At 37.1% G+C, this 14,277-nt stretch overlaps 1 protein-coding gene across 11 annotated transcripts in view; it reads right to left on the bottom strand.

Moving 5' to 3' along the window:
- The window catches only part of SLC44A5 (solute carrier family 44 member 5), a 316,496-nt gene that overhangs the window by 15,398 nt on the left and 286,821 nt on the right, over window positions 1-14,277 (bottom strand). For all 11 annotated transcript variants that reach the window (XM_070591848.1, XM_070591849.1, XM_070591844.1 and 8 more), the window contains 7 exons: window positions 14,159-14,271; window positions 12,051-12,182; window positions 7,677-7,776; window positions 5,225-5,317; window positions 4,681-4,768; window positions 3,925-4,187; window positions 3,306-3,400 (listed from right to left, as the gene is read on the bottom strand). In XM_070591848.1, coding sequence (XP_070447949.1) covers window positions 3,306-3,400; window positions 3,925-4,187; window positions 4,681-4,768; window positions 5,225-5,317; window positions 7,677-7,776; window positions 12,051-12,182; window positions 14,159-14,271 — 884 coding nt within the window. The remainder of the gene's footprint in view (window positions 1-3,305; window positions 3,401-3,924; window positions 4,188-4,680; window positions 4,769-5,224; window positions 5,318-7,676; window positions 7,777-12,050; window positions 12,183-14,158; window positions 14,272-14,277) is intronic.

Below are 14,277 nucleotides of genomic sequence, written 5' to 3'. Positions count from 1 at the left end.
TTACTTGACAAATTTCAACCTCCTTTCGTAATAAAAATTCTCAACAAAATTGTTATCAAAGGCCTTAACATAATAAAGACCATAAATGACAAGCCCACAGACAACATCATACTCAATGGTGAAAAGCTGAAAGCTTTTCTTCTCACGTCAGGAACAAGACAAGGATGCCCACTCTCATCACTTTTATTCAGCATAGTACTGGAGGTCCTAGTCAGAGCAATTAGGCAAGAAAAAGAAATAAAAGGCATTCAAATCAGAAAGGAAGAAGTAAAATTGTCTCTGTTTGCAGATCACATGATATTATACATAGAAAATCCTGAAGTCTCCACCAAAAAACTATTAGAACTAATCAATGAATTTAGTGAAGTTGTAGGATACAAAATCAATATACAAAAATCAGTTGCATTTCCATACAGTAACAACTATTAGAAAGAGAAATTAAGAAAACAATTCCACTTACAACAGCATCAAAAAGTAAAATACCCAGTGCACTGAAAACTGTAAGCCATTGATGAAAGAAATTGAAGAAGACAAAAATAAATGGAAAATATTCCATGTTCATGGATTGGAAGAATTAATATTGTTAAAATGTTCATAGTATGCAAAGCAATCTAGGAGTTCGATGCAATCTCTATCAAAATTCCAATGGTATTTTTCACGGAAAAAGAACAAACAATTCTAAAATTTGTGTGGAACCACAGGACACTCCAAATTGCCAAAGCAATCAAGAAAAAAGAACAAAACTGAAGGCATTATGCTTCCTAATTTCAAACTATATTACAAAGCTATAGTAATCAAAACAGCATGGTATTGGCATAAAAATAGACACATAGATGAATGGAACAGAATAGACACCCAGAAATAAACCCATGCACATGTGGTCAATTAATTTTTAACAAAAGAGTCCAGAATATACAATGGGGAAAGGAAAGTCTTTTCAATAAAATGTTCAGGGAAAACTGGATATCCACATACAAATGAATTAAATTGGCCCTTTATCTTACACCATACATAATAATCAACTTAAAATAGATTAAAGACTTGAACATAAGACCTGAAACCATAAAAATCCTGGAAGAAAACATAAGGGTAAGCCTCTTGAAGTTGGTCTTGGCAATGATTTTTTGGATTTGACACCAAAAGCAAAGGCAACAAAAGCAAAAAAATAAACAAATGGGACTACATCAAGCTAAAAACCTTCTGCACAGCAAAGGAAATCATCAATAAAATGAAAAGGCAATATATGAAATGAGAGAAAATATTCACAAACCACATACAAGAGGTTAATATTCAAAATATACAAGGAACTCATAGAATTCAATACCAAAATAGGAAATAATGCAATAAAAAAATGGACAAAGAATCTGAATAGACATTTTTTCCAAAGACATACAAATAGCCAAAAAGTACATTAAAAGGTGCTCAACATTACTAATCATCAGAGAAATTCAAATCAAAACCACAATATCACCTCATGTCTGTTAGGATGTCTATTATGAAAAAGACAAGAGATAACAGGAGTTGGTGAGGAAGCAACCCTTGAGCACTGTTGGTGGGAATGTAAATTGGTGCATCCACTGCAGAAAACAGAATGGAAGCTCCTCAAGAAATTAAAAATAGAACCACTATATGATCCAGCAATTCCACTTCTGTGTATACATCTGAAGAAAACAAAATCACTTTCTCAAAGAGATATCTGTACTCTCATGTTCATTGCAACATTCTTTACAATATTCAATGTATGGAAACAACCTAAGTGTCCACTGATGGATCAGTAGATAAAGAAAATGTGGTATATATATATGCAGTGGAACATTATTCAGCCCTAAAAAATAAGGAAATCCTGTTTTTGCAACAACATGGATAAACCTGGAGAACATTATGCTAAGTGAAATAAGCCAGACAAAGACAAATATGCATGTTATCACTTTTATGCGGAATTAAAAAAAATTGAACTCATAGAAACAGAGTGTAGAATGGTGGTTACTGTATTGTATAATTGAAATTTGCAAAGAGTATAGAACTCAAGTGTTCTCACCAAAAAAAGGAAAAAGAAAAAAAAAGGGTAAATATGTGAAATGATGGACATGTTTATTACCTTGAATGTGGGAATCCTTTCACAGTGTATATGTATATCAAATCATCATGCTGTACACTTTAAATATATTACAATTTTATTTGTCAATTATACTTCATAATGCTGAAAAAAATTTACATAATTAAAAAAATCTTTTGCCCATGTTAAATTCAGTTGTTTGTGGTTGAGTTGTAGAAGTTCTTTACATATTCTGAATATTAGTCGTTTATCTGATATATATAATTTGCAAACATTTTCTCCCATTCTGTGGGTTGTCTTTTCACTCTTGATAGTGTCCTTTGATGGACAGACATTTTTTTATGTTTTGAATTCTAACTTATCTGTTTTTTTCTTTGGTTGCCTATGCTTTTGGTGTCATATCTAAGAAATCATTATCAAATCCAATGTCATGAAGATTTCCTTCTATGCTTTCTTCTAAGAGTTTTATCTTTTATGGTTAGGTCTTTGATCCACTTTGAATTAATTTTTGTATATGGTGTAAGGTAAGGGTCCAACTTCATTCTTTTGCACATAGACGCCCAGTTTTCCTAGTAACGTTAGTTGGAAAAACTGTCCTTTTCCCATTGAATGGTCTTATATGTGAGGATTTATTTTTAGGCTATCTATTCTATGCTAGGTCTATATGTCTGTCTTTATGCCAGTGCTACACTGTTTTGACTACTGTAGCTTTGTATCAAGTTTTGAAATCAGGAAATATGAGTGTTCCAAGTTTGTTGTTCTGTTTCAAGATCGTTTTGACAATTAATAATAAAATCACTTACAGTGCAGTCTAAGCAGAGTTTATGTGTTTATAAACTATATGTGTCATGTATGAAGATTTGTGTGATGGCCCATATTTATCTTTTAAGCCTGACCTGTCCTGAGCTCTTGATTTGGAACTGCCTGACATTTCCACCACGCTTCTAAATATTGATGCGTCAAAAACACAATTTTTAATCTCTCCTTTGAAATTTTATTCTCCTGGTTTCCACATCTTAGTAAATAACATCACACACTTTTTCTCTTTTCCTCTCCCTCCTACTCCTCATGTCCAATCCTCAGCAAGTCCTGTTGGCTTTTCCTTCTAAATGCATCCCGGATCTGACCACCTCCATCCTTACTACCCTTGTCCAAACTACAGTCGGCATGTTTCCCCCAACCCCCCACCCCAAGCTGTTCTCTTCCCAGAGTCAGGAAGCCAGAGAAAAGATGAATTCTGGAATCTTACCTTTCAGACGGTTGTCCAAGTATTGCAGGACCAATCTAACCATTTGAATTGTTGCAAGAATTAAAGATCCAAATGCTAGGGATCCTGTGTGATATCTGGGAAAAGATAAAATGAGAATAAAAGTTAACTTATCTTTACTATTAACTAAAAGGATGCTAGTTAAACAATTTTTATAGGCAAGAGGGATCTACAGAAGGACTGACAGGAAAGAGCTTCTTATACTTTCTTATTCAGATGGATAAAGGTCTCCACAGAGGGTTTTAAACCATATACACCTGTTTTGCTCTTCATCTACAAGAATGATACCAATAGGCTGTCATCATAATATGAGATGTTTGAGCTGAGCACTGGAGAGACAGAGCCAAGTTAATCCTTAATCTTTAATTTGGTACCCTCCTTTACCTCCTGTCCTCTCCAATAACATATGGCATTTAGATGGATATTGGCCTGGGTAGGAATTGCAAAACTCGGGCTGTAGAACCAGACAAAGCCAATGGACATCCACGAATCTTGAATCATACCTTTGTACCTTGCCACTTGAATTATAAACACGAGATTCAATTATAGGCACATTAAACATGACTGGGAAAATAGACGTAGAGTTGAATGTGGAACTTACCGTATGGCTCGTCCAAATGCAGTAAAAAGTGGATGCGGTGGGATGTCATCAGGTTTTTTCAAGGCCCAGTAATAAGAAGCAAAGGCACCAGCAAGGGTACACTGACCCAATGCAATGACGAAGTTTATAAGCCAGAGAAAGATAAATAGATTGACTATCTGAAAGGTAGTGATGTATTGATGGTATAGGCTCTTTCCACCATAGAAAGCAAAGTTACAGTGAGCCCCAGGGCAAGCTTTGGCAATTTCGGTTGTATTAAAAATCTGCACTCAGAAAAAACAACATGGATAACAGAATATTAAATGCCATCCCAAGACAACACTTTCCTTGCCCTGTCTTGTGTAGGCCCCAAACACGTCTTGCTTTTTTTCTCTTAGATTCTGCTGTTGTTCCTATTTTCTATCACATTACTTTATATAATTCTTTAACGAGCTCTGGACAGTATCTCACTTTTCATCATATGCTCATCACTCTACACCCGCTATAATTTCACATTTATTAGTGTTGCTGTTGACTATATCTACTTCTTGGGTTTATGACAGACAAATGAGCTCAGGAAATAATAGTGCCTTCTCTCTATTGTTCTTACCATTTCCAGTGCTCTCCTGCTAAGACCTGACCCACCCTCCTCTTTTCAACAGTGATCCCCACCCATGTACAATGTTTCTATTTCAGGATGATCCCCACCACAACTGCTAGATGAAATGTAGCAGAGTTCTGTGCTAAAGTAAGTAAAGAGAGAGTTCTTTTACTGACCTCTGGGTCACAGGTTTTATTTTCATGTTCACATTGCCCCTCTGGGGCTATCACTTTGTATATGGGTGTCCCTGACGTGGCCAAGTAACTGAGTGAACTATATTAAGGATCAATTGTTTGCTCGTGAGTTGAAAGTATATGGACAAGAAAATAATGCAAATAACTCAAAAGTCCACTGAGAGATTAACTTCAAAAAAAGTCTAATCTGTTAACAATTCATCCATTTTTCAGACCCAGAATAATATAACACGGGTCAGTTGCACTGAGTGGCCTCTTAAAAACAGTAAAATATGTGGGAGCTTTCTTAGGTTATTGCCAAGGAAAAGTAGTACCACAGATGGAGGCAAAATAAAAATGTATCATGTGACCTCTTTGAGGTGAAATTCAATCGATGTAGTGAAACATTTTTAGAGCTTGGCAAAAAAAAAAAAAGGTCAGTTATTTCTTTAGGATGTCCCAAGTCTTCCCAGGATGGTAAACAATGGACACAAACTCCCGCCTCCTGAATAGTAGTGTGGACCTGAGGTCAATCACCAAAGGATACACTGCTGTCACCGCCCAGTAGGAAATGCAGATTGAGAGGAAAATGAAAGTTAAAACCGGGTAGATTAATGTACTGGGAATGTATCCAATGGCTCTGAAACAAAAAAATAGTTGAAATTCAACATGATCTGGAGCTATAACTTCTCGATTAAATTTTTATCTGTTAAAACTACAAATAAGCCTCAGACTGAATTAGTTCTGAGAACAGTGGTAGTAACCATAGACTCTTTTACTGATCATTCTAGCATGTTCTTAGTTCGTTCGTTTTAAACTATTTATTTATTTTTAGTAAGTTAGAGGCATTCTTTCAATACCCATGTCTGGTTCCTGCCAAAAGTTCCCCAAACTCTCTCTTCTTTGGTTGTTTCTGTCTGACTCATAAAGATTCGATACATTACAGTCATGATATTTCTTCCTTTTGCGTAGATTCTTACACTTAAAATGGAGAGGACCTTGATCATCCGATCAAATATGAGAATCCCTCTCTAATTCAGGAATCCCTTCTGAACTATCTTCAAAGCATGTTCCTTAGCCTCTGGTGACCACATTGAGTGATGGAAGCTTACTTTTATATGACACAGTTTATTCTATTTTTTCTTTCTTTCTTTTTTTGAGGAAGACTAGCTCTGAGCTAACATCTGCTGCCAATCCTCCTCTTTTTGCTGAGGAAGACTGGCCCTGAGCTCACATACGTGTCCATCTTCCTCTACTTTATATGTGGGACGCCTGCCACAGCATGGCTTGCCAAGTGGTGCCATGTCCACACCTGGGATCTGAACCGGTGAACCCCAGGCTGCCAAAGCAGAATGTGCTTTAACTGCTGCGCCACCAGGGCCGGCCCCTATTCTGTTTTCTTAATGACCAAAGCTTTAGAAAGTTCCTCCTGATCTGCCTGCCCATAACTCATATCCACTACTTTCTGGAGAAGAAATGACTAAAGAAAAGAAATGACTTTTCCAGGAAGCAACCCTTCAAGTAATCGCTTATTCTTTTATTCTCTGCGACAATCATTTCTCTGATGTTTCCTCATAAGACATGGTTTCTGAAATGTTCACCATCCAAGTTGCCCTGTTCCTAAATACTTTTGAATTGTCTTTTCAGTCTATGACACTAGATTAAACCCAACACTGTTTGATTTAGCCACTGAGAACGCTGATGGAATTATTTGCACTCCTACTGCACCAACACGTCTTGGGTTCCTTTTGTGTTTGTTACCTTCTTCCTCTCACCGTTTGAGCTATGCCCTTCTCTCCTTTCTCCAGACGCTGCTGCTCAGTGGATTATTGAGCATCCCTATGTCTACCCTGCATTCTCACACCTATTTATTCCAGCTCTTATTTTCTGGTGAGCAAGCTATCAACCTGATGCAGTTGTATTGGCCCTTTAACACACACGCACTCACACACATCCTCACACACACACACTTTTAAAGGCTTAACAGTGGGGCAAGTTACAATGAATTGCACACTATCATATTATTTAAGAAATAAACCCAGCAAATCAGTAGTTTTCAGTGGCTAATGATAAGGCTTCAGCTATTGTGGGAAGGAGAGAGTTTAGTTTAACAAACTGCTTGTTAAGTACTTCAACCACTAGTTGGGGTGGCACCATTATTACAGACGACAATTCTATTAAAATAATCCTTAAAGACCATTTAAAGTAATTTGGTCCTTGGTTGTTAACAACTCAGTTTCTATCATTCTAAGTTTTGAGCATGGTCTGTTGGTTTCTTTGTAATGCTTTCTTGTTTCTTCCATCCATGATTCAAAAGTTTAAAGTATTATCCTCAAGTGACCTTTAAGAATAGTTTGGAAACTGTAGCTGTTATTACCTGCCAGCATGAATTTTATGAAAAATTTAGTGTTTATTTTGTAGTGTTTTTTAATAAAAATGGCTCTAGGTATAAAGTGTTCCTGAATTAAGAGCTGTAGATACAGAATGCATAGTCTGGTACCGCTAGCATCAATTATTCTGTCTATTAGCAAATTTTGTCACTCATAGAGAATGGTAATAGCACATAATTGACTTTATAGAATTACGGTGATTTAAAGTTCTGCAAATGATCTCAACCATTAATATTAATGTACGACTCAGCATGGGAATAATACAACATGTAATAGAACCAACTTTTATATAGTACTTTATCACTTACTTTCACATACCTTATTCTCCTAACCTACATTTGGCGTTAAAAACGTGCTAATACATAGACTAGACAGGTTTGGGCCTTATTTTACTCTACGACCATTGAGATTTGGGGATATTGAAGCACTGGTTAGCATGACCTTTCTAATAAGTGGCAGAATCTGAACCTGAAACATCTTCTTGAATGGAAAGCAGATTTCCTTAACAAGTCTTCTTAAAGGGCACGTAGTCTGGGGCGTCTACGCAACAGGCAGTGGCTGATTTGACTGACTGACCACGTTAGGGGAGTTTCTCTATCAGGGCCTTACTTGCTCCCTTCCTTCAGCAGGGCAATGGAGACGCGGATTCGGTCCCTGAGGAAGATCAGCATGACAATGACAATCACTTCAAGGATGGCGAGTATTATCACTTTAAACAGGAAAAAAACCGGTTAGTGTGTGATACGAATCAATCCAGAAAACAAACTTTCTCTGTAAAAGCTAAGACTGAGCTTCACGATTATTTCTGCCAGTTCTGACACTTCATAGTTTAAGCAGTGCTACCTCTCAAAAAATGCCAGTCTTAGAAATTCACTGGCAAAGCCTCCAAGAAACGCTAAGCGATCTAGATTAAAGCCATTAGCTAGCGTTTGAACAACTCATTTGGACAGGCTTCATTTTATCTAGGGAAATATTTCACACCATTTGTAGAAATGGGAAGATAGGCACGGAAGCAAGGAAGGGCTGCTTTAGGGAGCTCTATTCTAGAAGTTTTCATTTTTACTTCTTTGAGTAAGAGAATCATTACAAAAGAAAGTTTGTGAGCTGTCCACCCTGCATGCAATGCCTCGGTGAATTCACCTTGCTGATGGACAGGGCAGGCTCTTGGCTGTCACATTTTTATTTTGTGACTCTACCCATCATGGCCACCATTGATGAAACCACTGTGTAAACCCAACCCAAGTTGTCTGAGAAAAGTCTCAGAATTAGAGCTAAGGGAATTTAATTGTTTTGAATTGAAGTTTATAAACCTCTTGAACTAAGAGTTATACAAACTTAATGAACCATGTCAAAACCATCTTTGCATGAAGTGAATCTACAAAGAAAGAATAAAGTATGTGTGTATAAAGAAAGAGAGCAGGGAGATGAAATCTTGGGTTCTTTACAGCTTTTTGTTTCCTGGATCCAGGTACACTTGAAAATCCAGCTGCTTTTTTGCTTTTTTGAGCTTCATAAGATAATTCTATATTTTTATTAAAAAATACCCCTGCCTTGCCCCCAACTTATTCCAATTTTATTTTCTTTTCCATTACCTTGATTTAGTTTCCTTTTACTTGAAGCCAAATAGTCCTAATTACTATATTTCCTCAATTCTAAGGCATACTTCTAATTTAATAATATCTTTTTAGGAAAAGATATCCTTCATTACATGTCTTTTCATTGATTATAATGTGCATCCTGACTTCAGAGATGTTAAAAAAGTGAAAAGATGTGGATCTTAAAATTAAGGAACTATAGCACTGCTAATAACAGAATCTGAAATTATAAAAGAAACTTAATGGAAAGTTAAATTAAATATCCACCCATGAAAGAATTTGTTCTGTAACATCCTTGCTGATAGTTATTCTGCTTATGCCTGAACACTTCCAGTCCCGGGGACTTATTACTTCATTGTCTTATTACACCACTGAGATTCTGATGTTACATCACACATCAGTTAATACCTCCAAGTAAGCAGAAATCAGTTAACCCAGACATGTGGGAGGATCTTAGTAATGTATCATCTTGCCACTACATCTTCTTCTAGTTAGACGATGTTTTTACGTTTTCATGCAATTTGATTCTCTTAAAATACTAAATTGAGCCCAGAATTGTGGAATTTAGCCATATTAAACTAAAATCATTATCTTCTTTGGATAAACCTAAGAACGAGATATATCAGTCATTTTATGTTCTGAAATTGCATTGATGAACAACATTGAATGTTAAATTTCTACCTTCAGAAAATTACCTATTCACAGTGGTTATAGTAGAGAAATTTAACTGTCTTTTGAATTTATATATTATATTCCTTCCTTTTGTTTGAATAAGACTGAACAATAGAAACACATTTTTTGAAACCCTATGGAGATGCTGGTAGAACTCTAAATTTACAGAGGAGGAGACTGGGATAATTAATAGCAGGAATCAGAATAGAACCACCTCCTAACACAACCTAAGACTCATAAAAATTATAATTTTTGTGTATATAGCTCTATTTTTAGTGTTTCTGTCAATGAGTGTAATTTCATATGTATGCCCTTGTCTCTGGTGCCTAGAATTTTGTCCAAATATGGAGCAAGTGATTAACCAATGTCTGATAAATGGATTGTGAAAGCTGAGGCTCATTTGAGGAAAGATTAGCATTGCTAGCTTTGAAAATAAAAGCAAGCTCTGTATTTTCCTCAAAGTATATCTCTTAACTTTTCCAATGGCAGGTTCTGATCATCTCAATGATTTTCGTGTTGAAGGTCCTTAACAGACAGCAGTGGGATGACCACAGAACCTGTAACTAAGATCCATATGACAGTAAAATTAAAGGTTTCCAAACATCATGGATGAGATTTGTATCTTTAGAAATGACAGCTGGTAATAAGTAGATTGCTGAGGAGATACGGAATCACTCAAACTCAGGAGATGGGATGAGATGAGGAGACAAGTCCCAGCAAGCCTGATTTTGATAGTTAAAAAGAAATGGCCATAAATAAAACAATTCTTTAGCAACATATTTGAAGAAATAATGTGCTATGTGAAGGGAACTAGTCCGTATGAGAGCTGGAAATGGGAAGCCCAAAAGCAAGGACTCGGCATTTTGATCCAGCACTATCCAGGGAAAAGAGAAAAACTGAATTTGGCAGACAGAAGGAATCTTGTGGGGACTTCTGTGCAGCAGGGCTGGGTCATCAAGCTTGGCATGAGCCTGAAGAAAACATCTCTCAACGTTACCCAAGGCTCTCTGCTAGAAAAGCTTCTCATTAGTAATCTTGTTCCCCATGTGCCTTGATCCCAGGAAAGCAGTGTCCTTGACGGGATATGTCTGCTTTCTGGTCGCAGGGAGAGAATCTTACTGGTGTGAAATAAAATGGGACCCTGGTGGGGGCTGGCCCCGTGGCCGAGTGGTTAAGTTCGCGTGCTCCGCTGCAGGCGGCCCAGTGTTTCGTTGGTTCGAATCCTGGGTGCGGACATGGCACTGCTCATCAAACCACGCTGAGGCAGCGTCCCACATGCCACAACTAGAAGGACCCACAACGAAGAATATACAACTATGTACCGGGGGACTTTGGGGAGAAAAAGGAAAAAAATAAAATCTTAAAAAAAAAAAAAAAAGAAAATGGGACCCTGGTGATATAATGTGAGCCCGTCCTCGAAATCCTGATGTCTTTTGGGTGAAGAGGCAAAATCAAGTTTTCAAATGTATGGAGGTGGGACCCCTCCTGGAATCGTGATGCCCTACGAAGATGTTGCCCCCCTCTGAGGCTATCTCTGGCTCCTGACCAGCTTCCTCAAACAAATCTTGCCTGGCTCCCTAACTTCAACCATATGCAAATGAATTCTTTTTTAAAGCAATAGGTAATTAGAGATTTTTTTAAAGAATTGATTAAAGAACTTGAATCTCTGTGAAGTGCAAGGATTATAATAAAACCTTCTAGGAATATAGGATTAAAGCCATCTCTGAAATCGCCTTGCTTTAAAAATTTTGTTAATATTACCTCTAATTCAATAATCTTTTTTTTTTTTTTTTTTTTTGAGGAAGATCAGCCCTGAGCTAACTGCTGCCAATCCTCCTCTTTTTGCTGAGGAAGACTGGCCCTGAGCTAACATCCATGCCCATCTTCCTCTACTTTATATGTGGGATGCCTACCACAGCATGACTTTTGCCAGGCAGTGCAATGTCCGCACCTGGGATCTGAACCGGTGAACCCCGGGGTGCCAAGAAGCGGAACGTGCGAAGTTAATCGCTGCGCCACTGGGCGGGACCCTAATTCAATAATGTTAATAAACACTTCAAAAACACAGATTTATTTTCAGTTATCTATTATTTCAACTCCTCTAATAAATGGTTTAAAGTCTTGTTATATGGGGCCGGCCCCGTGGCCGAGTGGTTAAGTTCACGCACTCCACTGCAGGCGGCCCAGTGTTTCGGAGGTTTGAATCCTGGGCGCAGACATGGTACCGCTCATCAAGCCACGCTGAGGCGGTGTCCACATGCCACAACTAGAAGGACCCACAACGAATAATATACAACTGTGTACTGGGGGGCTTTGGGGAGAAAAAGGAAAAAAATAAAATCTTTAAAAAAAAAAAGGTCTTGTTATGAAAAAATTTTCTTTTTCTAAACGTTTGAAAATCAAGCTTTTTTTTTTCTCTTAAAACACCTTCCTTGGATATCAGGTTAATAGCTATACACTATACACTCACACCATTTTAAACTGAAGGCAAATAGCCTGGGATCTTTGCAAAGTAATATTTTTCTAAGATTATATAATAAATTCCCCTCAATGACTTTTCCATTTACTGTAGCTAGTAAGATTATAGACAAATTTACTTTAATGACATTAGCAATAAGTATATTTAACAAGTTACACCAACCCATTTTCCTTTAGACAGAGAAATGCTTTCACATTATTATAATTTTAACAAAACCAGTTTTTAAAATCTACTCACTAAACGTGAACCATGTTTGTTTCAGTTGAAAGTACATGCTTATATCAGTCTGAATCCCGATGTTATATATACTTAAGTGAGAATTTGGCTTTCCCTGAAGTTTGCTGTATTCCTGGTAACAGTGCCATATTCCTTGAAAAAGAAAGAAAAACAGACTAATATAAAATGTTACTTTCTGAAATAAAGCTATACTCTTGTCACACATATCTACATGAAATTGATCAACACGGTAATTTCTACAAAGGCTAGGTTCATATTTAAACATAAATATTTTATGTGCTCCCAGTAGTCCAAATGTGCTACTGCATTTGATATAAACGTTTTCAGTATTTGTCTGGATGACAGTGGCACCATCTGGCTTTAAATGTCCTTTTGGCTAGAAACAACTTTAATGTCCATCAATAGGGACTGTTTAAATAAATTATGGTATATTTCTACTGTAGAATACTATACTCCCATATAAAGAGGAGAAAGTCTAGTGGTATTGAATGATCTCTAAGGTATTTTGTTGAGCGGAAAAAGTATGGTAGAAAATGATATGAAAATATGCTACAATTCACATAATAAGAACAAACTTTATATATATATTTTTCCTGTACACACATAAAGTATCTCTGGAAGGATATATATAAATATAATATTTTTTGCTTCCAGGGAGGGAAACTTGGTGACAAGGAATAGAATGAGAAGGAAAACCGTCACTGTATAATAATTTGAGATTTGAAGCACATGAATACATAATCTATTTTCAAAAATCATTTAAGCTGAAAATGAAATTTTTTTGATAGTGAAGTCATGTCTTGGGAGAATTATCTGAAAGCCTGTTCATGTCAGAGATGACGTCCGGGTGAGGCAAACATGGATTTCTTCAACACACTCCTACCTTCAGGCTTTTGCTTTAGCGGCACTCACTGCGTGGGACTTTTCCCTCATCTCCAATGGCTAATTCTATTGCCTCCTTCAAGTGTTTTCTCAGATCTCGTCTCAAAAAAACCCGCCCTACTAATATTGCAAGGTGTAACCCTTGCTCTACCATGGTACTCTCATATCCTCATTGAGGATAACAAGACGGATAATAACAATAACCCAACACATACTGTTTACTGTGTTCCAGGTACCAGTCTGAGATGTTTCTATTCAGTGTCCCATTTAATCTCACAATCCTGTGAGATGGAGGTACCATTATTGTGCTGATGGTATACATAAGGAAACTGGGTCTTACAATCATTAAGAAACTTTTCCAAGGTTCTGCACTTGTATGTTATGGAGCTGGGCCTAGAAGTCAGGCTAACCAGGGAACCCAGAGATTCAACTGCATTCGTAGACTGATGTGTGGAAAGCTCTTCTTCCAGTGACAGAAACAGAAAATTGTTATTTTTGGTGTCTGCTACCATAAAACTGTATAGTCAACCCAAATGGCATCGTAGGGAAAATTATTCTTTTGAATAGAAACCGCTCAAACAGTCACATATTGGCCCATACACTTGTTAGAAGGCTGAAAGGAAGGGGATACAGAGCTATACTATTCCTCAGGAGAGATTGTAATTCCTTTTTTGTGTTCACATTGCACCCGCACTGCTTTTGGGGGGACTGAGCTAGTGGTTAGATTTCAATGTTGACATAAAGTAACTCTCCACCCAATGAGGATAATTCCAAGTGCTTGCCTCTAGAGAGTCATGCCTCGTTATGGAGCACAGGCCAATTTCTAAAATGTGTGACAGGATCTGGACTAAAAGTACTAAACTGAAAGAGAAAAATAGATCACACTTCCATAACTAAGAAGACCTGGCCTTTGATGATATAGAAAAGTTAAAGGAATAAAAGAAGTTGTCTGAAACGTTTTTCATTAAACTAAAAGGGATTCTTTTTACCTCCTTCTTAATACCCATGAGCAGGAGACCAAAGGCTGGTAGGGAAAAAGTGTAGAACATTTTGACAGCACTTTTTTTCACAATAAAGAAGAAATATATGCAAAATTAAATCAATTTTCTCAATTTAACACTTTTTGGGAGAGGAATAAAGAATATGCTTTCCGGTAATTGACAATGGCAACTGAAAAGAAAAAGATGATTTTGATATTTGGTGATTGTAAGAGGGATGATACTTACCATAAGCTAGAATTCCAATCACACCCAATATGAAGACCCAGAAGAGGAATCCAGCTGTGACCCTCAGGAGTATCACAAACATCCAACTGAGGAGCATGGCGATAGTCAGGCCACTAGAG

The sequence above is a fragment of the Equus przewalskii genome, chromosome 24, assembly GCF_037783145.1.
Source record: "Equus przewalskii isolate Varuska chromosome 24, EquPr2, whole genome shotgun sequence".
Taxonomy (NCBI): Eukaryota; Metazoa; Chordata; class Mammalia; order Perissodactyla; family Equidae; genus Equus; species Equus przewalskii.
Note: the sequence above shows the minus strand (reverse complement) of the source record. Positions and strands in the feature narration are given on the sequence as shown.